The 24,783-nt window shown below is 52.6% G+C and overlaps 4 protein-coding genes across 4 annotated transcripts; 3 read left to right on the plus strand and 1 right to left on the minus strand.

Moving 5' to 3' along the window:
• Positions 1–141: 141 nt before the first annotated feature.
• On the plus strand, positions 142–12,754 carry sidC (nonribosomal siderophore peptide synthase SidC). Its single transcript, XM_073758941.1, has one exon. It carries the CDS (start codon positions 166–168, stop codon positions 12,538–12,540), a length of 12,375 nt encoding a protein of 4,124 aa, XP_073611912.1. The 5' UTR covers positions 142–165; the 3' UTR covers positions 12,541–12,754.
• Positions 12,755–14,296: 1,542 nt separating this feature from the next.
• On the plus strand, positions 14,297–16,244 carry BDV17DRAFT_294768 (cytochrome P450; the record flags this gene model as incomplete). Its single annotated transcript, XM_073762915.1, has 5 exons — positions 14,297–15,205; positions 15,280–15,410; positions 15,506–15,801; positions 15,888–15,989; positions 16,057–16,244. The coding sequence occupies 5 exons, from the start codon at positions 14,297–14,299 to the stop codon at positions 16,242–16,244; spliced, it is 1,626 nt and encodes a 541-aa protein (XP_073611913.1).
• Positions 16,245–17,405: 1,161 nt separating this feature from the next.
• Positions 17,406–17,818, plus strand: BDV17DRAFT_294769 (uncharacterized protein; the record flags this gene model as incomplete). The annotated part of the gene is made up of 2 exons (XM_073762916.1): positions 17,406–17,443; positions 17,503–17,818. The coding sequence occupies 2 exons, from the start codon at positions 17,406–17,408 to the stop codon at positions 17,816–17,818; spliced, it is 354 nt and encodes a 117-aa protein (XP_073611914.1).
• A 563-nt stretch (positions 17,819–18,381) lies between these two features.
• On the minus strand, positions 18,382–24,690 carry BDV17DRAFT_284182 (UV-endonuclease UVE-1; the record flags this gene model as incomplete). The annotated part of the gene is made up of 5 exons (XM_073760491.1): positions 18,382–19,629; positions 19,663–21,391; positions 22,529–24,072; positions 24,136–24,273; positions 24,328–24,690. 5 exons carry the CDS (start codon positions 24,688–24,690, stop codon positions 18,382–18,384), a joined length of 5,022 nt encoding a protein of 1,673 aa, XP_073611915.1.
• Between the last annotated feature and the right edge of the window lie 93 nt (positions 24,691–24,783).

Consider the following 24,783-nt stretch of genomic DNA (forward strand, 5'->3'; position numbering starts at 1 on the left):
TTCGCACCCACTGCACATACTAATGGAGTCTCTGGATCGACGAAACCGAAGACGCTGGTCAATGCCTACGGTCCGACCGAAGGAGCCATCAACTGTACTTTCGTCGCGCCTTTTGAACGGTATATGCGAGGCTCCATTATTGGAAAACCCCTGCCCACCTGTGCAATGTTCGTTCTGTCTCCTGATAGCGCTGTGCCTACGCCGGTCCCTATTGGAACTGTTGGTGAACTAGCAATCGGCGGACCGCAAATCAGTAAGGGCTACCTCAACCGCCCCGAAGAGACTGCCAAATCATTCAAACACAGCGAAGAGTTTGGGTATATTTACCGGACCGGCGACAAGGCACGCATAGTCTGGGACGAAGATGGAAGTGAGGTCATTGAGTACCTGGGTCGTATCTCAACTGATCAAGTCAAGATCAACGGGCGTCGCGTCGAGTTGGGAGAGATTGAGTCGGTCATTGCGAGTGTATCCGGTATCAAGGAAGCCGTGGTGGTGGTGAAACAGGACACGGACACAGAAGGAAGCGAGCAGATCGTCGCCTGTATCGTGGCGAATAACGACACAGAGAGTGAGCGGCAATGGATTGTCCATGAAGCGAAAAGCAACGCTGCTCGGTACCTCAATCCATCGAACTGTCCCTCCGCGTATACGTTCTTTGACGATCTGCCGCGGTCGAGCTCAGGCAAGGTGGACCGCAAAGCCTTGTCTGCTGGCCTCCAGCAAGACAGGTCTGACGTCCCAGTCGTCAGTGGCCACTCAACTAAGGCAAAAGATCAATGGGATGCTACTGATGATGAGGATTCGCTTCATCTGCAGCAGTTGATAATCCAACTCATCGCCGAAGGGACGGGCGAAGAAGTATCCGCTGTAAAACCAGAAACCGAACTTTACTCGATGGGGATGGACTCTCTCGGTGCGATGCGATTTCTACAGAGGCTGAAAGACAATGGCGTGGTTGGGCTGACTGTGAGCGATGTAATGCAGTCGCAGACGTGCCAGAAACTGGTTACCCTCATTCAACAACATCAAACGAGCAAGCCCGACACCCAGCCTAACGGAGTGTACCAGAATGGAGATTCAAAAGACAGCCCCCAGTCTGCACTACATTCATTCGACCAACGCAATCGTTTACACTGCGCCAAAGCACTGGATATCTCATCAGATACCATTGCTGAAGTGCTGCCGACTACCGCGACACAGTCTGGCATGTTGGCAAGCTTCTTGCGGACTTTGGCAGACAACTCCTACGAGAAGCCTACTTATATTTATCACACTGTACTCGAGCTCGAGCCCGATATCAACGTTCATAACCTCGAGAAAGCCTGGAACGGTGTTGTTGCAAATTACGACTCTTTCCGAACGGTCTTTTGCATGGTGGACGACGAGATGGCCCCGTTTGCTCAGTGCGTCCTGGCACCTGAAATCAATATCGAAAAGGACTGGGCAATATACACTGGTTTAGAAGCGAGCCCTGCTGAAGATGAATCCATCAATCATGCTATTCGAAAAGCCGAGGAGTCGATCAGTCTGGATAAACCTCCCTGGAAACTGTCCCTCGTGAACTCTACAAACAAGTCTCTTCTCATTTTGAGCATGTTCCATGGAATCTTTGACGGCGGATCATTGCAGCTTCTACTAAACGATGTGGCTACAGCGTACTCTGGCAGACTGCCGCCACGAAGGACGTCGCTTGGTTATGTTGTCCAGAATCACTTCCAAGCCGACAATACTTCCACATCTCGTTTCTGGAATGATTATATTCAAGGCTACTCACCTGTTGCTTTCCCTTCAATAACCCCGCACAGAACGGCAATCGAGAAAAGCAGTAGCTGTGTTGAGATCACCTCGAACCTCAACCACGGAACGCTCAAGATACTCTCAAAAAGCATTGGATCTACACCGCTGTCCGTATTCCAGGCAGCATGGGGAGCGGTACTGTTAAGCTACACAGGCACACCGGATCAGGACGTGGTCATAGGCAGTGTAGTATCTGGGCGACTTGATCAGGCTTCGCGAATGTGCATCGGCCCTACTTTCACGATAACGCCCCTGAGGATCTCACTTCAACAACTCAAAGCAGATTCCAGCACTTTGAGCAACAGGGTTCTTGCTCGGCACCTGTCTTCCTCCAACGCCAAAGCTCTGTCGCACTTGCAGCCTCAGCTGGGGTCTATAACAGTGGACGGCCAACTCCCCTACGACACAGTCCTCGCATACCAGGATTTCGGCTCGGACTCTGATTCGTCTCAACTCTGGAGCTCAATCCAACACCCAGCTATGGCGAATGATTTTTCTGTGATGGTTGAGGTAGTCCCCGACCCTGACTCCTCATTGACCCTGCGTGCTACATTCGACACAAAGCTTGATTCTGCGGCAGCTGAGATGATGCTAAGGCAAATGGATGATGTCGTTGATTATATCCTACGCAGCCCGGATGAGAGCTACCAGGATGCCCTTTTGCAGGCTCGATTGGATCTCAAATCGACCGCCAATCCTACTGCCCTTGCCGCCCCTGAAGTCAGCGAAGGAACACTTCTGCACACTCAGTTCGAGGAACACGCCTCATCGCATCCACATGATCCAGCATTGATATTTAAGCATGACCTGGACAATGAACAGAATCCAGCCAACATCACCTGGACATATGGACAGCTCAACGCTATGGCCGATGACCTAGCTGAGCAACTGCTTCAAGCTTGCGGAGATATGACAGACTGCTCGGTTCCGATTTGCATTGAGAAGAGTCCAGCGCTGTATGTCGCCATTCTCGGGATCCTCAAGGCAGGAGGTGCCTGGTGCCCGATCGACACTTTGTCGCCTGCGCAACGTCGCCATGACCTTATCGCGCGGACCAGTGCCGGTGTTCTTCTGGTATCAAAATTGGACGGCGAACAGCCTGAGACTGCTATTCCCGCCGGTGTAGAAATGGTCGACGTCAGCAGGTTTACTCAAACTATCCCTACCGACCTGAATCGAGAATTTACCAGACACCGAGCAAGGCCCGCCAACATGGCCTACCTCATCTGGACCAGTGGCACAACAGGTGCGCCGAAAGGAGTCCCCATTACACACTCAGCCGCCGTATCCAGTATGAGATCACTGCAGACCGATATTCCTGGAAATGCCGACGGGAGCCCCGTGCGCTGTCTACAATTCTCGCAATATACTTTCGATGTGTCGATCCAGGATTTGTTCTATACATGGGGGATCGGAGGCGTCTTGGTCTCCGGAACGAGGGAAATCATGCTGGAGTCATTCTCGAAACTCGCGAATACAACAAACGCAACACATGCCCATCTTACCCCAGCCTTCGCCTCCGGCATACCTAGGCAAAGCTGCAAGACCTTAAAGGTTGTCACCATGATCGGTGAGAAACTAACTCAGTCTGTCGCCGATGACTGGGGCACAGACATGCGGGCATTCAACACCTACGGTCCCGCGGAGGTCACCGTCGTCTCAACGATCCGGGAATTCGGCAATGATCGCAAATCAATCAAGAGTGCGAACATCGGTTGGCCCATGAAGAGTGTCTCCGTCTTCGCTATGAAAAATCACCGCATCGTCATGAAGAATGCCGTGGGAGAACTTGCCCTAGGCGGTCCGCAGTTGTCCCCGGGATATCTGAACCAGAAGGACGTTACCGACGCTAAGTACGTCTGGAACGAGGAAGCTAGACAGAGGCTGTACTATACTGGAGATCTGGTCAGGATGCTGTCTGATGGGTCGCTTGAGTATATCACCCGCGTGGACGACCTGGTTAAACTTGGTGGGATCCGGATTGAGCTTAGTGAGATCAGCTTTGCGCTGCGAGGGTGTCATCCTAAGGTGGAGAACATTGAGACTCTCATACTCAGTCGGCCTGATAGACCTACACAGGTTGTTGTTTCGTTCCTATGTGCGCCCAAGTCAGCGACTGCAAGTGATGACGGCTTATTAGTCCTGAATGACGGCGGACGCGACATTGCCCGCGCAGCCACCAACCAAGCCCGAGATACACTGCCGGTCAATATGATACCGTCCGTTTACCTAGTCGTCAAGAGTATCCCGAAGACTCCATCAGCAAAGGTCGACCGTCGGACCCTGCAAGCCGCTTACGCTTCAATTGACCTGAAGAATTGGGAAAGCGAAGTCAATCCCGAAGAATATAGCTCTGACCCCGCAGACGACCTGGATGCTTCAGTGAGTCAACAAGTCATCGAATGTGTGGCAGCACTCGTGAGCGTCGACCCTTCCACCATCACCAAATCCAACCGGCTCCGGAGTCTGGGTGTTGATTCCCTCCGCGCTACTCGTCTTGCATTCAGACTCAAGGTGGCCGGACGAAGCATCTCAGTCATTGATGTCCTAGGGTGCGTTACGGTGTACGATCTCATCAAGTTAGCGCGATTGTCAGAGGCAGCCAAAGTGGACAGCCCTCGAAAATTCGATGTCCAGTCCTTCAACAAGACATGGCACGCCGCTGTCGCAGAGAAGATATCGGAAGAGTTCACAACGGTCCGCGCTACTGCACTCCAAGAGAGTCTTCTTACTGAAACGATGGGTAACCACAACATGTACTGGAGCAACCATTTCTTCATCCTGGGATGCTCCGTCGATATCTCTCGGCTCAAGCAGGCATGGTACGCTGTCTGCCAAAAGACCGAGGCTCTACGAACCGGTTTTATACCACTAGCCGAAGCGCGCAGCCAGCGGTCAAAAGACGAACTGGACTTCTCGATTCTGCAGGTAATCTACAAACTTCCAGATGTCGATTGGGAGTATCACAAGTGCGCTGAGGAAGACTGGACCTCAGTGTTGCACGAACGGATCGAGGACATCATGACTGCCAGCCAGAAGAACTACTTCAAGCGTCCTCCTTGGGCTGTTGAAATTCTTGACAAAGGTCATGAGCGCGTCATGGTGCTTACTGTGCACCATTCTATTCATGACGAGCCTTCTCTTCGGTTTATCATGGATGATGTCCGGTCTGCGTATACCTACAAGCCTCCTTTGAGGAACCAGCTCAGCGACGCACTCTCGGTCGTCCTTGCTAATGAAGACAAATACGCGGATTCTCTTCATTTCTGGCAATCTGAGCTCAAGGGCTTCGCAGAGCTGGATGTGCCTGTTTGGCCGGACCTCACGGGAAAGAGGGTCCCGCTAGGAGTCACGCCCAAGTACCAGCTGATATCAGAAGAGGTTGCCATGACGGAGTCCGTTACAAGCCTGCAGAAGACCGCAGCAGATATGGGTTTGCAGTCTATCGCCTCCATTATCCGAGCTGCTTGGGCATACGTCTCCCTGTCCTACCTTGGGCTACCTGCGGCGGTGTTTGCGGAAACACTCTCTGATAGAGTCCTTGACTCTTTTCTAGAGAACGCACTCGGGCCTTTTATCTCCGTTGTACCGATCCCCTTTCGACCTGATGGGTCTGTCCGCGATGTTCTGAGGGACCAGCATCGAATCGCCCAGCAGTCGTGGAAACACCGGCATGTTCACGCCCGTGATATCCGGAAGACACTCAACAGACCTAGAGGGGAGCCATTGTACCCCGCAGTCTTCAACTTCCATGCTGCCGATGAGTCAACGGCAAACCCCTCCCTGCCTGATCTTTGGCAGGAGCTGGAGGATCAAATTGGGTTGCATGTTGAACACCCTATGGCGATGAACGTTTTTCAGAATTCGGATGGCAGTCTTACCCTGGAGGCGTCGTCTGACAGTCGCATCTTTAGTCCGGAGCACTTGCGTCTTTTTGTCCGTCAGATCGATAGTCTTATTTCCGCGATGATTTTGTCCCCAGACGAGCCATTTCCCAGCCTCGTGAGCCAACTTCCCTCGAACTTGCGGTCACTATCACACCGGGGAGTCAGCTCGGAAGTCGCCAATTCAATATATCAGGCTCCGACATACTGGCTTGAGAAGTACGCGGACAGCCATCCGGACTGGACAGCTGTGGAAGTCGCGAGCAGCATCTCGCCGGACGGAATTAAGAAAGAGGCAATGAGTTACGCAAGCTTGAATGGCGAGGCGAACCGTGTCGCTGCCTACTTGGCCTCGTTCGGCTACAAGAACAGGGTCATCGGTGTTTCCTGTGGCCGGACACTGGCCTCCTATCCCATCATCATTGGCATCTTCAAGTCCGGAAATACATATCTTCCCATTGATGAAAGCTTACCAGAGGACCGAAAAACGTTCTTGCTTGAAGACTCGGATTCGCCTGTTGTTTTTACTGAGAATATTCATGCGGCTTCCTTCTCTGGTGTTCCGAAGAGTTGTCGTGTGGAGTGTGTTGATGAACCTAAGCTGCAGAAGCTTTTCGCGGAGCACACGTCAGAGAATCGCGATTATAACTCTCATCCAGATGATACCTCATATCTCCTGTTCACCTCCGGCTCAACAGGGAAGCCAAAGGGAGTTATGGTGACTCGAGGCAATCTCTCATCCTTCATCGAGTCTATTTCCGAGTTCGCCTGCCAGATCGCACCGGACACCCAAAGATTAGGAGGCACAGGAAGATATCTTGCCCAAGCCAACCGCGCATTTGACCCTCACTTACTGGAAATGTTCTTCCCCTGGCGGCATGGTATGGCCACTGTCACAGCCCCGAGACCCATGATCCTCGACGACATTGGGACAACACTTTCCAAGTGGGACATTACGCACGCAAGTTTTGTCCCCTCCCTCGTCGACCAGTCCAACATCACGCCGGAGCAGTGTCCCAAATTACGCTTCATGACTGTCGGTGGGGAGAAGATCACGCAGAACGTCCTTGATACGTGGGCTTCCGCGCCGAATGTCGCGATCGTGAATGCATACGGTCCTACTGAGGTGACAATCGGCTGTACATTTGCGCACATCAACGCCTCCACTAATCTACGAAATATCGGACCTCCATTGACGGCTTGCACGGCCCATGTCCTCCTCCCGGACACCACGAACTACGCGCTTCGTGGACAAACCGGCGAGCTGTGTTTCAGCGGCGATCTCGTTGCAAAGGGATATCTCAATCGACCGGATGCAACGGGCTTTCTCACTGGTCCTGACGGGGTGAAGATGTACCGTACCGGCGACATCGGCCGGCTGATGGCAGACGACTCAGTCGAGTATCTCGGCCGCGGCGACGACCAGACCAAGATCCGCGGGCAGAGGTTAGAGCTCGGCGAGGTCTCTGAAGTACTGCGAGCTTCGTCACCAGTCTCAGTTGATGTCGTTACGACCGTCGCGAAGCACCCCGGCCTCGCCAAAGTTCAACTCCTCTCGTTCGTCTCCCGATCTCAGCGCGGACGTGGCAAGAATGGTGAAGATGTGTCGTTCCTGCACTCGGATTTTTCGACCCTTGGTTGTGAGTTACAGGAGATATGCCGCAAGAAACTACCAGCGTACATGGTTCCCGAATTAATTTTGCCCGTCACATCGATTCCTGTCGCCCCGATGTCAGGGAAAGCTAATATGAAGGAACTTCATAAACTTTTCGCCGACCTGCCTCTCCAGACTGTTCTACAGGGAAACAATGCGAGTGATACCGAGGCCGCGTCGAAACGACCTCTCAGCGCAGATGAAACGGCCGTCGTCAACGAGATCTGTCATGTTATTTCCGTCGATCCGAGCAGTTTTGGAGCCCTGACGAACATCTTTGAGATTGGACTGGATAGCCTGAGTGCCATTGGGCTTTCGATCCGCCTTCGTAATATCGGCTATGCGGCTAGTGTTGCACTCGTCATGAGCAATCCGGTTATCGAGCAGCTCGCGCGCCTGCCTAGGTCTTCTCCCTCGGTCGAGTCGGGTAGCTCGCAGTTTCAGCAGCGATGCAAGGAGTTGGAAGATCAGTATTGCAAGGCTTATTCGGCAGACATCGAATCGTCTGACGTTGTGGTGGTTAGGCCTTGCCTTCCGCTGCAGGAGGGTCTGGTCGCAAGGTCCATCAATAGTGACAATGACCCGCTCTACGTAAATCATGTTACGTTGCAGCTGGGAGATGGGGTTGATGTCGAAAAACTGAAGGCATCTTGGCAAGCTGTCGCAAACGAGAGCGAGATTTTGAGGACATGTTTTGCGTCATTGGAGAAGGAGATTGCTCAGGTTGTGCTCGAGGAGAGTTCATCTGCCATTCAATGGACTGACTCGAAGTACGAAAGCTTGAGCGCGGCGCTTCTACAGCGAAACTCGGAGCGGACGAAGGTCTCACGGGCGATTATCGCTGACATTTCGACTGTCCCTCCGGTGCGCTTCCATCTTGCGCGATCCTATGAGGAGCGTCCCCTGGCTCTATTCATCTCCATTCACCACGCCCTGTATGACGGTGAATCATTTGCAATGATACTCGAAGATGTGGCTGCGCAGTATGAAGGGAACCAACCGATTCAACGAGGGTCACCATCCGCTTTCCTAGAGCATGTGTTCAGTGCAGATGAAGACCAGGCGAAGCAGTACTGGACGCAAACCCTGTCTGGATGCAATCCAATAATGCTCCGGTCAGACACAGACTCTATAAGCAAGGCTCTGTCTGTGACTCGTGACCTCAACGTCAAGCTCTCTGACCTGGAGAATCGCTCGGCAGCCCTTCAGACAACTGTTCCGAACTTGATGCAAGCCATCTTTGCTCTATTGTTAGCCGACCACGTCGGCACATCTGATATGACATATGGCCTCGTTCTCTCCGGACGGACTGTCTCTGCTCCCGGCGCAGACTCGGTGCTCCTCCCCTGCATCACAACAATTCCCGCACGACTGAACACGAACGAACCCAACACCGTCGTCGACGTCGTGGATGCCGTTCAGAAATCGACCGTGAGATCGCTACACTTCCAGCACACGCCACTGCGTAATATCCAGCAGTGGCTGAAATCTGAGTCTGCACTGTTCGACTGTCTCTTCTCGTACATCCGGTCCACGGGGCGCGCGAAGCATACCCTGTGGACGGAACTCGACAGCCACATGCCGTCTGAATATCCACTTGCACTTGAGGTACAGGCGGACAGTGCCGCTGATACAGTTCATCTGGAGTGCATTTTCTCGTCTGATTTCGGGTCGAACCAGGACACCGAGGAGTTTCTAGAGAAGATGGATGCAGTCCTGTCTGACCTTGTCTCAGGTGGGACTCTACCATTGGACAACTTCAACCTCGCGCAGTCTAAGGCACCCGGGTCCCGAGGTCCTGTCGAACAATGGGACGATTCCACATGGTCCGCGACGGAAGCGAGGCTTCGCGAATTGACATCGACGTTTTGCGAATTGGACATCCAGGCCGTGTCGAAGGGAGTGTCATTCCTCAGTCTCGGCATTGACTCGGTGACGGCTATCCAGTTTGCTCGCAAGTTGCGCGATGAAGGGTTCAAGATTTCGTCGTCTGATATCATGCGATTCTCTTGCGTGGGTGCCCTTGCTATGCAAATCAATGACGCTTCCTCGGAGTTGCAGGTAAACGGGATGAAGCGGGGTGAGAAGGGCAAAATCCCGGTAGAATCCTACGCAAAGCATATTCCGCTACTCGGTGAGCAAGACTCAATTATTTCGTTCTTCGAGTGTACGCCACTGCAATCTGGAATGATCACGCAGACCATCAGCTCCGGCGGAAAGGTCTACGTGAACCCGCATCCTATTCGCCTTAACGCCTCCGTGGACATCAACAAGCTGAAGTCCGCCCTGCATCAGGTCATTGAGATGAATGAGATATTGCGAAGCTCCTTTCATCTCATTCCAGACCTCGGCGAAACTTGGGTTGGCGCCGTGCATGATGACCCTCCGTTTGAGTGGATGGAGATGACGCTGCCATCACGAGCAAATCTGAACGTTTTGAACGAGGCCATGAACCTGTTTGCGTTTAAAGAAGAAAGCTCTTTCCATGCTCCGCCTATGCGCTCTGTCCTCGTTCATCAGCCTGACTGCAAGATCCTGGTGATTATTCTGCACCATTCTCTTTACGACGGCGCTTCCCTTCCGTTTGTTTTCGAAGACCTTGCAACGGTCTATGCTGGCCAAACCCCAGCGAGTCGACCGCAGTTCTCCGAGGTTGTTCCCGATGTCCTCAATGATCAGGCGAAGGCATGCGAATTCTGGACGACCAAGCTGCAGGGTTACCAACCTACTGTGATTCCACCCCTCAGCGTGCCCTCAGCCACAAATCGCATGCTAGCCACCGAGCATACAATTCCTCTCGACATCGGCACGATCACCGCCGCCTGCAAGGAAATGGAAGTGACAATCCACAGCGTCTCACTACTTGCCTACGCAAAGGTCTACGCACAGCTGCTCGGAACCCGCGACGTCGTCTTCGGTCAAGTCCTCGCGGGACGAACACTGCCTCATCCCGATGCAGACCGCACACTTGGACCGTTGTTCAACACCGTTGCGCAGCGAGTTACTTTTGACCGGAAGTTTTTGAGTAACAAGGCCCTTGCTCAGCGTCTCCAGCAGCAGACGACAGACGCACAACGATACCAGCATGCTCCGTTGCGAACCATTCAGAATACCCTGCGGCAAAATGGCCAGCTGGGTTCCGCGCAGCTCTTCGATGCACTGTTTGTCTTTCAGAAGAGTGCCGCTTTGTCAGGTGGTGCATTGGATGATCAGAATATTTGGACGCCGTACGAGGCTGATGACTATGTTGTCGATGCTGAGTATAGGCTCAATCTTGAAGTCGATCATCGGCATGATGGAGTCGTTGTTTCGGCGACTTGCAACGGGCAATATATTGATCAGGCGATGCTTGATCTGCTTATCGCTGACTTTGATGCTGTCTTCTGTGATATTATTAGCCATCCGACGAGGTGCGCGACGACAGTTCCACAAGGGCTTGGGGAGTTGCCTCTCCAACGAAGTCCATCGAAACCTCAGACATCAGTTGTTGAGGACTCTGAGGCGACTACGCATGAAGGACTTCTTCGATCGGTATTAGCGGACGTTTCTGGTATTCCCGTCGACGAGATCAAGCCTAGCACCAGTATCTTCAAGCTCGGCCTCGACTCGCTATCGGCCATCCGCATCGCGTCCACTTGCCGTGCCAAGGGGCTGAAGATCAGCGTCGGCGATATCCTTCAGGGCAATACACTGCGTGGGATTAGTGGGCGCTTGAAGCCGGCACAGTCTGCGCATGTGGCATCCCAGGAACCTCTTATCCGAGATTATCCCCGCGTTGAGCAAGAAGTTTTCGAGAAGCTTAAGTTGGAAAAAGGGGCAGTCGAGGCAATTCTACCTTGCCTCCCCGGACAAACCCACCACCTCGCCAGCTGGCTGAAGTCGGGCCGGAAACTGTTTGAGCCAGCCTGGGCGTTCTCGACTCCGGAGAGAATTGATGGTGCGAAGCTCCATGATGCATGGCTAAACCTTCGCAACCGGCATCCAGTCTTACGCACTGTTTTCGCAGCCAACTCGACATCAGAAGTGGTTCAGGTCGTCTTGAAGCACGCAAGGGATGACGTAGAGACGTTCAGGGTCATTGAATCCTCGGAAATTATTTCTGACTTGGCCAAGGCCCAGGCGTGTGAAGAAGCTCTACGCCCGTCTTCGCTCCTCTCACCTCCTGTCCGACTACGCCTCCTCAAAGCTGCGGACAAAGATGGTATCCTGGTTATCATCCACCACGCGCTCTATGATGCATGGACAATGCCTATGCTCGTCTCCGAGTTAGGCCAACTCTGCCGAGGACAACAGCCAACCACAAACACCGACTTCCCCGCATTCGTGGATGTCTCCCTCCGCTCACTTGGTTCTATGGGCGAGAAATCATACTGGACGTCGGCGCTCAAGTCCCCGGCACCGACAATCCTCAAAGGGACGGGTGCACACACGAACCCAGACCAAATATTCGTCAGCGCGTGGGGGAAGGTCAATAACCTCTCTGGCATGGAAACTATATGTCGGAATGCTGGACTGAGTCTTCAAACCATTGTCCTTCTCGCTGTTGCGCGCACTCTCGCCAGAGAAACCGGCGTGGCCAACCCTGTTATGGGTCTTTACCAAACGGGGCGATCTGCAAGTTTTGAAGGAATCGAGAAGCTTTCTGGTCCTTGTCTCAATGTGAATCCGTTCGTTGTTCAAAATCCTCTACAAACCCAGCGCCACGAAGAGGGAACCACGGTCCTCGAACAAGCCCGCTCCATCCAGGTTGCTCTCGCCGAGCGCGTCTCGTTTGAGCAGAGCTCTCTCCGCGATATCCTCAGCTGGGTGTATCCCACGTGCGAATATCCATCTCCACTCTTCAACACCTGGGTCAATCTCCTCTGGATGCAAAATAGCATTTCTTCCTTGGCCGAACAAGGCCGAACGCCAACTACTAACGGTGACGGTGACAGTAACCTCTTCACCCCCCTCCCCATCGGCGTGCCCACGGATTTCATCCCAAGTGACACTCTCCCTCCCCAGCAATCACCCGTCGATACCCTCGACACATCCTACTTACCAGACCAAAATATCTTCTTGGATATCGGGCCCGATGCGAAGACGGATACCATTGGGTTTGGGGTGCGCGTTGAGGGAGGATTCCTTTCTGAAGAAGAGATTAAAGACATTGTAGATGGCGTTGCGGGGGAGATTGAGGAGGTTGTTGGGGCGTTGCAATGATTGGCTTTGCTTTTCTCTGATTGTTTGATTGGTTTATGTGGGATTAATGGTAGATTGCTAATGGTAGATTGTTATTGCGTTTGCATTTGCATTTATTTATTGTTTTAGCAATGCTCTGTGTTATTTTGCATCTTACTCAGAATCATTTATGTGCTCGAGCTTGAGCTCTGTTTTTCATGGTTATATTCAGTGGAACATAAAACGCATGCATTAGATCCTACAATTCCTATCGTGACCAGCTTAGTGCTTACTCCAACCCCAAGCGTATCTACTTCTACTCCACCTGTGGCACCCTTCACTAAGTCGGAAAGCCAGTCGGCAGTCCACTTCATTCTTTAGTCCCAGTGGGCCGGCCCACCAGTCCACAAAGCGGGACCCGCAGCGGAAAGGCCCGGCTCCGTCGAGAAAGAAAGGGTTCAAAAGAAAACTGACTCGTTGCGGATGACGTACAAGACCTGGGATACACGCTATTAGCTTCTGTCAAGTGCCAATAGTCATTCGGGGCGAAGAAGATAGGGCCAGGCCGCGTAAACCCTAAGTATGTACGCAATGCGCGCGTTATGCCAGCTTCTATATCTATTCATCAGCCTATCTTAAGCCATTCACCCCGCGTATGACTAATTAGACCGATCCACAAACTGACCACCACACTGAGAGGCTTACTCTTACTCTGTACTCTTATCGGAGGCACGGGCCTGCCGGCGGCTTCATATGCATTTTCAAACCCCATTCGCTCTCAGCAGACTCAAACTCACCTAGTCTGGGGCAAGGCCGAGTCAGTCAAGAGTCAACCAATAATAGCCCCATACTGTAAGCCGCCAAGGTACCTCTACTGCTTCTCTTTCATGTATTGTATATCTTTTAGGCACATATAAACACTATACAAGCGAGATACAAGCCAGACGCAGTAAGCAATTAGAACTCAATGATTCCTGGTATGTTCCAACTGTCTATACCGCTTCCACACCCCGCAGCTTATAGACACGCTTTGAGTGACTCGGTTAGACTACTGCATTGATGGTGTTTTTTTTTGTTTTGTGTCTCCCTGTCACTCCCACGCGTGGCCCGCCACACCCGAATCGTTTGGTTTATTCCCTGTCATTCTGAATGGCCAAGCACGGGATTCGCAAAACAGGGCCAATGTGAAAAATCCGTCTAGATAGGGCTAAGACCGGGGAGCGCTCGAAAGAGCCGCATTGGGTTTGGGTCCGTTGGAGTCTCGGGGAGGCTGTCCGGGGTTTGGCAAGAAATAATACAAGTAACTTTGTCTATGAAGTCAACTACTCGGGACTATCTGCGGTTTGGTAACCTGAATCTTACCGGCGCAGCGGGGAGTCTCGAGCTTGTCCAAGCGCCAATCCACCAAAAGCCCACATCGAAACTCTAAATGCAGGATGCGAGTAATAACCTCTTCGCTGTTTGCTCTGAAGCCATGGTTGGGAATGTGATTGCCGAGTAGAGGTTAGTGGTTCATGCCTATAAGTATCCTTCCAGATCCTCTGTCGTTGTGGTCTTGAATATGCAGGCTTCCAATCTGACCTTCATTCTTTGTCAGCTTCTTCACCCACACACATTGCAGGGGTGTTTTGTCCGGTCATCGACTTTTTTGAGACCGTTAGCGTTTACGACGTCAGGACTCGGTGGAGCACAGGCTGTGGCGCTTGGGCAGCGGGGGCCATTGCGACGTTTCGTCGGTGTTTCAGGCTCTCGGCACATAAATCCACCCCTCCAGGTCCTGGATCTGCTTGCGAGCGTCATGGCTCTCTTCACATACACCACCACCGCGGTGGTCGGTGCGCTTTCGCACATCGCCTACTTCCAGCGCGGCGAGCACCACCTCCACGGTCTGCTCTACATCAAGCTCTTCACGACAACTGTATTGACCGCGACCTTATTCCTCACATATAAAGAGAACATCCCTCTCTCATCCGCCCTCTCCACAACCTCAAAGACCGCAGCCGCCTATCTCCTAGGCCTCTACACATCCATTCTAACCTACCGGCTCCTCCTCCACCCCCTCAACAAATTCCCCGGGCCCTTACCAGCCAGACTCACATCAACCTGGATCTCAACACAACTAAACCACAACCTGCACCTGCAGCTCTCCTCATACCATTCTAAATACGGCCCTTTCGTACGCATCGGCTCCTCCGACCTCTCAATCTCCCACCCAGACGCAGTCGAGGCCCTCTACGGGGCCAGCAGTCTCTGCCGCAAGGGCGAAAACTACGAGCTCAGTTCACCGAGTACATCCCTGCAACTAATCCGCGACCCGGAGGCGCACCGTGTCCGGAGACGAATCTGGAGCGGCGCGTTCAGCGACCGGTTACTGCGTGGGTATGAGCAACGGATAAAAGCGTATCGCGCGAAACTCCTCGCTCACTTCGCTGAGTCGGCAAAGACGGGCAAGCCCGTCAATGTCAGGAAGTGGTTCGACCTCTACTCCTTCGACGTAATGGGCGACTTGTCCTTCGGGCGGGGCTTCGGCAGTCTCGAGCGCGGGCAGGAGCACTGGGCTATTAGGATGTTGAACGGTACCCAGGATATGATCGGCCTGTTTCTGCCGGCTTGGGTGTTTGTTATCCTTGCGGCAATTCCGGGGGCAGCGGGGGATTTTTGGAAGTTTTTTAAGTTCTGTGGGGAGAGGTTGCTTGAACGGTTTAAGGTTTTTTTTTTTCCCTCCTTTCGTTCATGGTTAATGTGAGTGGATGTGTTTAGGTAGTGCTAACCTTGATGCAGAATGATCCTGAAATTCCGGATATCAGCTCCTCGCTATTTGTTCCGTTGAAGGGGAGGAACCTTGATGACCTCGGCGTCGACGAGAAGGGTTTGCTATATGGTGATGCGCGGCTTATTGTTATTGCTGGAAGGTAAGCACCCAAGCACCCCATACCTCCACCCAAAGCCCTACCCTCAGCCCTTGGAGAACAACTCAGACCCGGTCCAGATACTAACCAAGTCAAAGCGACACAACATCCGGCGCCCTCTCCGCAATAATCTACGAACTCGTCAAAAGCCCGCAGCACATCAGCAAGCTCCGCGCAGAGCTAGAGCCCTACGCGAGCGAGGGCACAGAAATCCTGCACTCCGAAATCGCACACCTCGACCACCTAAACGGGGTCGTCAATGAAGCGCTCCGCCTGTACCCCGCTGTCCCTAGTTCCCTTCAGCGCAAGACACCGCCGCAGGGGATTGTTATTGATGGCGTGCATGTTCCGGGGAATATGCATGTTTATTGTCCGCTTTATGTGGCGCAGAGGTGTATGTCATAGCCAACCCAACCCACCCTTCCCATATATTGTGTGAGAGGGTGGGGGAAGAGTGAAGCTGATATGTTTCCATCACAGCGGAACTAGCTTACGCCCGCCCAAACGAATTCATACCTGAACGGTGGTACAGCCATCCCGAGCTGATCAGGCACAAGGGCGCTTTTGCGCCATTTAGTCTTGGTGCGCATCTATATTCTTACTTTTTTTGCTGCACCCGCCTTATTTCTTGAATTCTAATGGAGAGTAGGGCCGTTCAACTGCATCGGACGACCCCTCGCACTAATGAACTTACGGACGACACTCGCGCAGATTGTCATGGAGTTCGATATGGAATTTGCCCCCGGTGATGATGGGTCGAGGTTTATTCGCGATGCGAAGGATAATTTTGTTTATTATGCCGGGGGGTTGGAGGTCTTGTTTAGGCGGCGGGTGTAGTGCTGAGGTATTGATCCATACGGTGATAGTCGTAAAACAAGATGTAAACGCGAGCAACGGGAGAAATTGTAGCTCAGTATAGTCTATTTAACGACGGTCGGGTCAGGTCTATTTTGGCATTTCCATTTGACTGGGTTTATTGCCAAGTGAGTTCGGATATTGATATTTATATGGATGGTATTTCCGGAACACAGGATTAATGTTTGAGACAAAGCGGGGTGTAAATTACCTACAAGCGGCATGATTCCCGTCACGTATTTATCTAATTCTGATCCTATTCCTGCTTAGACGTTTTGTAGACGGGACGGCATTCACGGGCTGGGTATGGTGCTAGTAACTGGCCTGGAAACATCAAACATCCTTCCTCTACGCCATATTGAACCAACCGACATGTAAGATCACCGATATGCCGCTTGTGGCGCAATGGGTGACGGTTCTCAGTTCCTGGGCTCACGAGAACCAGATCACCCTGCGGGTCAACGTGTTGGGCCGCCAGCATGCCTTGGAACCAGCGACGGTACGGATCCGTTTGCCGCAAACCTCAGATCCCTCAGCTTGAACTTGCAAGAGCTGCATCTGAGTGAGGTAGCAATCCCTTTAGACTTCCTGTTTCCATTGGACGATCAGGGTAAACTTGAAGCTCATACATGTCCCTCCATTGGGCCCATATAGAAACGGTCAATTTGGAGGCAGTCCCTGACGCTCTTCCTTCTGGTACGTCAACACCGTCTGGCACCCATTGAAATCAAACATGACGTTGAACATCTAGCATCTGAAAGGTGAATGGCTCTTCGACTACACGTTCGCCTCAGGCGACTGAGAAAACGAACCAATCGACGACCCCAGAACCGCAAGCTGCCAAGCGTGCTAGAACGGTTACTGCTACCACACTGCTATCAACCCGTTCAATACCCCTATGTAATATAAATTGCTAGAGCTGCTCAGATCTTCGGAACGCGAGTACTGCTGAGCAAAGCTCCTTGACATGATTGGATTCCCGAAATGCGGCGCAGCGATTGTGCATTAGGGCTAGGTATGGATGCGCCGCACCTGCAACATCGTGGGACGACACTCTTAGACTTGGACTCATTATCTATCTACTTCAACAATACTTACCCGTAGTAATCTGGACTATCGCAGAGTCCGTCGGGGCTGGTCAACATGACCGGCTTATTTACGGACCGACAAGCCGATGAGCTGTGGGTTCATGTATCTATGCTTCGCCCTGCAGGCGCTAAGACGGTACATGATCACCCAGTCACAAGGCAATACTCGCGTTGGCGGATCATACCGGCTGGACCAGGGATATCCGTCTCTCGCCTGATGGGAACTTTCTCTTCTCTGCGGGACACGATATGACGGCTCGGTTGTGGGATATCACCACGATCTCATCCTCAAAGTCAGAACTTAAGCGGGCATTTACCGGCCACGACAACTTCATCGAGTGCTATACTCTTGCGCCCGAGACCTCTTATGAATACCTCGCTCTGCTGGCTAGAATACCGAAACGCTCTCCCGGTTCCCCCCTCAATTGTAGGCCGATGCAAATGGCAGCGCAGACATTCACTTCCTAGTAACCAACTCACGAGATAACACCATTAAACTATGGAATACTCACGGAACCTGTCTCGCAACATTAGTCGCACACAACAGCTGGGTTCAAGTCCTTGCATTCCATCCAGGCGGCCGGTATCTCCTTTCCGTATTGGATGACAAGAAACTGAAGTGTTGGGACTTGAATCAGCAGGGGAGATGTGTTCGGACTATTAAAGCGCATGATGGGTTCGTGGATTGCTTGAGATGGGCTCCTGGGGTAGTCAGGTATGTAGATGGGACGGTGGGGAGAGGAAATTCGGTATCCACTGCATTGTCGCAACCGGAGGGGGAGGGTTGTTGGGATAAGAAGGTGATAATATTTGCGGGTTGAGGGAAGAGTGAGAGATGGATTTCTTTAACCGCTTACAACCGACATGTCTCTGCTTTCGACTTTCTAGTGTCATTGACCAGGGTTATTCCTTCTTCTATCTTCCTCGATATCAACGAAGGAAGGCGCAATGGATTCCGGTATAACTCTATAGACATGCAATCATGACCCTATACTTCAATATAATGAACATATCTTGGGAGTACAAAGTCATCATGAACCCCAGACAGCCCCCTGATTCCTTTCCTTCTCCCTCTCCACCTCCCGTTCCTTCTCCTTGATCTTATCCTTCTTCGGTGTCGACTCCTTCAGCGCCTCCTTCACCAACCAGATACTCACATCCTGTACATCTTTACCAACGCGCCAGCTGCCTAGGACAACACCCTTGTCAGCTAGGATCTCGCTAGCCCGTTCCCAGCGTCTCCGCCAGAGTTCTTCACGCTTGTTCGGTAAAGGTGCGCGAGGTGGGCCGGATGAGTTGGCCATTGATGTTCGAGAAGGCGGGTAACTGTCTGGATTCGCGCTTGTTCTGCTGCTGAGAGAGGGGTTCGAGGCTGGAGATCGGAGAATTCTTGGAGGCGGTGGATAGGTAAAACATCCTGGAGACGATGATCGGGAGGCCGGTGTAGTGGAAGATGTAGGGAACCGTGGTTGTCGATCTGAGATCGGTCTGGCTGTGTTCGCGCTCGATTGCGATGAGGAGCTCATAGTTGATGCTCCAGTGTTGGATCGACGAGGGGGTGGAGGAGCTGGTTTTTGTTTCGATGCCCACGCGCCATCACCTCCGATTGGACTAGGTCGGCTGTGCACAGGTAGCTCCTTACTGTTTATACTGGAATCACTTCTTGTTGCTGGCGACGAGCGTCCCGATGCAGGCTCGCCGGGTGAGAGTGAGCCTGAACCACCCCCGCTCCGCCTAGGTAGAGGGGGCGCTGGCTTGCGTTGAATGGGTCCTCGGACAGGAGGCCTATCTGCAATATCGGCGGAATTTGTTACTGAACGGAGTGAGGAAGGTTTCGAAGGTACAGTAGGTGGTGTCTTGAGCGACTTTTCAGGCTCCTCCGAGAGATCAATCAAGTCCTCGGTTTCAGCAGGTTTGGTCTCTGCAATTGAGTCCGCTCGCGGTGGCCGCGGTGGCAACGTAGGACGGTTAGGAGCTGAATCAGAACGATCAACGAGACCAGCGTTGCTCCGGTTGCGAGATGCATTATGTTCCAAGTGGTTGATCGACTTCTCAAAGAAATGCGTCCGCTCCGGAGTGGTTATATCGCGTATGAAGATGCCAATGATCCTCCCGGGATTCGCCATCACGAGATCGGTATACACCTCCAAATCAGCCTCTCCACTATCACCAACCAAGATGAACTGCCGGTCAGGGAAGTCCTGCAAGATCTGCTCCAGAGCCCCCTTCTTTCGCTCCATCGTAGGTTCAAATATGCCTTGCAACATACCACTGTACTGCTTCAGATGGAAAGAGCCAGGCGGAAGTCCAACCATCTTCCAGAAACGATCCAGCAACGGATAAAGTTGCCACGGTGCATTGGAGACGTAATGAATCTGTACACCCAACTTGGCCATTTCAGTATACCAGTCCGTGACGCCTTCGATGGTCAAATCCGATAGCTCGCGAATGAACACGTTCTTGCACATCTCTTTCGCTCCATTCGCAATGGCTGAGTGCTTCACTGTGTCGTCGATATCGCTGATCATGCTGACGCCTTTTGGTTCAATAATTTCAATCTCCTTCACAGCCGAAAGGTCTTCCGATGCGAGGACGCGGATATGCGTCGGCTCGAACGACAACGACGCTCGGATGGAGAAGTGGCCGGAATAATTGGTCATTATGTTCCTCGACTGGCTGTTCTCGTCGTTGAAAAAGAAAACGGTCACCGCCATCCCAGCCATAGGGCTCGACAAGAAAGGCCGTATTCGTTCCATGAGATGAGCATTGGCGACGGAAAGCTCATCCTTGCTGAGCTGAGTAGACTGCGTAGACTGCATCGACGCGCTCGTCGGCGCTCGCTGTATACCTCGACCAGCGTCTCCCTCCAGAGCTTCCGATGCTTCCTTCCAATTGAGCTCATTCCCCTTATCAGCATTCTGAATGATCGACTGCGCTTCCGTATCAACAAGCTCCTCCTCCCTCTTCTCCGTCATGCGCGGTAGATATTGCTCCTCCTGGCTGGTTCCATCAAGACCAGTGTCATTATTCGTAGGCGCAGGTACACCACTCAAGCGTCGAGCGAGAGCAACCACCAGCCGCTGCTTCCGCGTCATGGGCCCACGATACGGCGCATACACCCAGCCCCTCACGTCAACCGCAACAACAGCATTCTCATCATCAAACGTATCCCACTCCGAGATGTCATGATCCTGAGCGCCATCCAATCCGTGGTACTCGTCAACCGTATCGGTAGAATCACGTCGCCGCTGTTCCCGCATCTCAGCCATCCGATCGCGATCCAAACGCCGCGCATAGCTCGGAAAGATTAACATCTCCTCGTCGCCCGACCGCGCAATCTCAACATCCGGAAACGCTCCAGATGTGTTCATATACTCATCGCCCAGATCCCGCGACGCATTTCGTTGAGTCGTCCATGATGCCGCATACGACTGCCGCAATTCATTCGCCGCCTTCAGGTACTCAAACACCTTCTTCCGCCGAGCACCGGGCTCTCGCCGACCCCCATAGCCATAGCCGCTACTCCATGTTGAAGAAGAGGATGGCCCGTAGTCAGACATTGATGCTGGCCCTTTACCCCCGCCAGACGCTGACCCTTTCTTTCCTGCCGCGCGTGCTTCCTTCTCAAACGGCACCAACAATCCCCCGACGAGTCCGCTGACGCCCCGTCTCCGCCGTCTTCTCCGCCCGACAAGAAGGTCTGTAAGTCCTAATCTTCGGTCCTGAGTTTTTGTCTGTTTGGCGAGTATCGTCTGTCGCTGAACAAGTGCGCGATAGACTCTTGCTTGCGCCCGGTGCCGAATCGCGGGGATAGTCTCGTGTCGGAAACTCCAAAGGCGCAGCTTTGTACGACGACCCGCGTACGGTCCGAAGAAAAAGCGAAACAGTCGGGAGAGATTCCCTCGGTTGGGCCTGAGCTCCTGACTTGGGAAGCGACGAGGGTGAGGGAGGGGACGCGGCGGCACTGGCCACTTGACGGGGGAGGTCGGCGGCGGGCGCCAGCGATTGCGAAGGGGCGGTCTTGAAGCCAGATTCGGAGAACTGTAGGTAGTTTGATATAAATTAAGCGATTTGGTTTTTCGTTAGACTAGAGACCTCAGGGGTTAGTTGGTGACTTTTGCGGTGTCTGTTCGCGCCGCGGGCGAATTCAAGGCAACAGCGGCCGGGGGCGGGGGGAACAAACCGAGAATGCGCTAATACAACTGTACAACTCGTGGTTTGCGAACAGAAAGTGCGGTCACATATATGCTGTCTATGTAAGAAGAGAAAAGAGGAATAGGAAGGAAGGGAGAGCGAGACGGTTGTGGTCACTGACGTTGAAGTTGATAATGTTGTGGGGAAAGAGCTAAAGATCTGGGCTGAGCTGGCCCAAGGTGACGTTCGATTTCCTTCGCCCTGGGCTAAAATATATGTTTACGGGTGTAGGTAGACTTACGCTAGACTCTGCGCCAAATGCAAGCAACAACATATGATATTAGGAGCCGAAGAACTACTGCTAGCTAGATAGAATTCCGTTTTTATCATGCCTTTTTCACAGATCTTCCCAACGCAAACCTGACGGTGAAGTATTGTTGCTTGCAGCCGCCTGCCGAATACCCAAATGGCTTCGAATGGCTTCAGCTGCCAGAGTAACACAGATAAGAAAAAAGAAAGAAAAAATCAAGTTCACTTTGCTACTTCCATCTTAGTCACGGCCCAGAACTGACGGGAGGTCGAGAGAATAGTTAAGGAAAGAGGCATAATGAGCGAGGACGCGCGTAGAGTAGATTAGCAGTATGCCAGGAATCGTAGAAGCTTCGGAGTGGATGCTGATGATAAATGAAAATCGCCCTGAGGGGTATTACTGGAGACGTCCCTGGTAAGAACGAAGAGGTCAACGGAAATAAGGAGAAAGTGGAAGGTGAAGCATGAGAGATGGGAAGTTCCCCCTGTGCATGGGAGACGGTATAGGACCAAATCCTAGGTAGCAAGGTAGTCGAGAAAAGCAGTTTGCAAATAAAAGGATACTAGAAAGTAATGTTGCAGTGTGATGCAAGTGACTGCCGAGACGAATGTAAAAATGCGTCGTCAATACACGCGAAGTTGAAAGAGTGACCGTCAAGTCAAAGTTCTTATCCGGATCGAACTATTATACAGTGATTACAGTATATAGGCGTAGGCGAACAGGGTCAGACGGACTCGCTATCCTCAGCGTAGTTGATCGCTTTCGTGCGTCGACCCCGGCGTGTGCCAGTGGTTTTGACCCGAGATGTAGGTGGCTTCTCGTCGGGCGACTTTTCCTCGGATGGCTCGATATCAGAAGCCGAAGGAGTCTCTGGTGTAGGCGAAGCTTTGCGCTTCCTGCTAGTTGTCTTTTTAACGCTAGATGTGCGCTTGACGCCTTTGGTAGATTTCGAAGTGGGACTGGTAGGCGTGGCAGGAACATCAATCTCGCCATCCACGTCAGGTGGTGGTGGTGGTGGTGCTTTCTTTGATGATTTGGGAGTTTTGAGTGCTTTAGTACGCACAATCTTCTTTGGTCTGAGCCATTCTTCCATTCCTGGAGGCCAGTACACCCTGCGCTCGGGACCGCCCATACCAACCTCTTCTTCGGGGACTGTCTTGGATGGAGGAGCTTGGGATTCAATGTCAACGAAGTCACCATTCTTCTTGGACTTGCGCGGCGCCTTGAACGGCTTGTTCTCGTCGTTGCGGACATACGGCAAAATATCATTGATGAGATCATGACCAGGTAGTTTGAATGTTCGCATCAATTCGAAGACAGCCTGCTCCTTGTCCTTGGCCTCGATCATCAAATCCATAGTAGGGTCGCAAGGAGGGAGGGTTCGGACGCGGTCACTGTGCTTCCGGCGCTGGCGGTTTGTGATGGCGGCAGAAACAGGTTCGGAATAATGCATCTTCTGCGTGATGTTCTTTCGCGTCCAAGTAGCTTTGATCCTGTCATAAAAATTCATGATATCGAGAGTGCCCTCGCGAACCTGAGAGGAATCGAAAATGATGTTATGATGATGGTAGTCCAGCACAAGGGGGATATTCAGCTCCTCGCATATGGGCAGCAAATCATGTACTGACCAGCTCACATCGTCGTTCTCTAGGACTAATCGGTTCTTGATGTCCTGCGAGAGCGTCTTGTAGTTTTCGCGGAACCGACCAAGGGTCGCCTCCTTGTCACCAAAGGCACCACCCATGTGCAGAATCATCACTGCATCACGGTCTTGCTGCGGAGGCAACTTGAGGAGTTGCAACAGCTCCGAGTGGTATTCCAGGTCCCGGACCGAGTTCTCAAAGACTTCCTTACGAGGGGAACCTAGCTGTGTAAACTGGCCCGGGTGAACGCTCACTCGGTGACCAAGCTCCGCAACAAGACGACCAACCTCTCCCAGTGTTCCAGAGGCGAAGGAAGCCAGCCGATATCCATACTCTTTGTGACTGGCGAAAGGGAACATCTCACTACTGAGGCGCATGAACTTGATTCCATAACGGTCGTTCCATCGTATCAATTTCAACAAATCGCGAGCATTGGCCAACCCCAATGCCTCCACATATGCCTGACCTCGAGCGATATCAGCTGGCTGTGACTGATCCGGGCGATTTTTTGTGGGATGAGGAGGCTGTGATGGGTCTGCGAGCGGATGTCGATTCTCGAGGATAGAAGCTATTCGGCAGGTGCGAGAGCAGAAAACGGGAGGGTTCGAGTATCGTAGGTAGGTATTCAGGCAGGCCTATAAGAAACAATTGTTAGTAGAAGACAGTAGGACATTGATGAGGTACCCAGGAATACTCACATAACCTAGCCTGCCTTTCCAAGGGAGGGGGAGGTAGCTGCTATTGACAGGTGGGGCGCGTGACAGAGCTTCCTGGAGCTCCTCAGCTTCGACAGGCACGCCGTCGTCCGATTCTGGCTCAATTGGCGCGCCATTGAGCTTTCCATCTGAACGCGTGTCTTCCGCGTCGGCCAGCTCTTCCTCCAATTTTACTGGCGTAACTGGCGCTGGAGTTCCAGCCATTGCATGGGATAAGCTCAGCGACCGAGTTGACAGTCGGACGGAAGGGGTTGCCGCCAATTGAGTCGTCGCAAGCTTGAAAGGGGATCGGCTGGGTGAGGAATGTAATGAAGGTGTAGCAGTCGTAGTAGTAGCCACGCTATAAGCACGAAACTGGGGTTGAGAATCCGGCTTTCGAGCAGCGGCGATCGGGATCGCCACCGAAACAAGGCGAGTCATCCATGACCGCAGAGCTGCAGAGGTGTGGCAAAACCGGGCAGGGCCGGATTCCGCGGCGCTGTGGAAACGGGCGGCATGCTCGACAAACCTCTGCGGAGGGAGACGCTGCATAAACATCCAGCGCGATGAGGGGTCCCTCCAGGGAAGATGAGGATGGGTGATTCAAGCTGAGAAGTCAGAGTTTTGGTAACTCTGAAGCATCATTGTGCG

This window comes from Aspergillus undulatus (genome assembly GCF_047715775.1).
Source record: "Aspergillus undulatus strain CBS 261.88 unplaced genomic scaffold BDV17scaffold_58, whole genome shotgun sequence".
In the NCBI taxonomy this organism is placed as follows: domain Eukaryota; kingdom Fungi; phylum Ascomycota; class Eurotiomycetes; order Eurotiales; family Aspergillaceae; genus Aspergillus; species Aspergillus undulatus.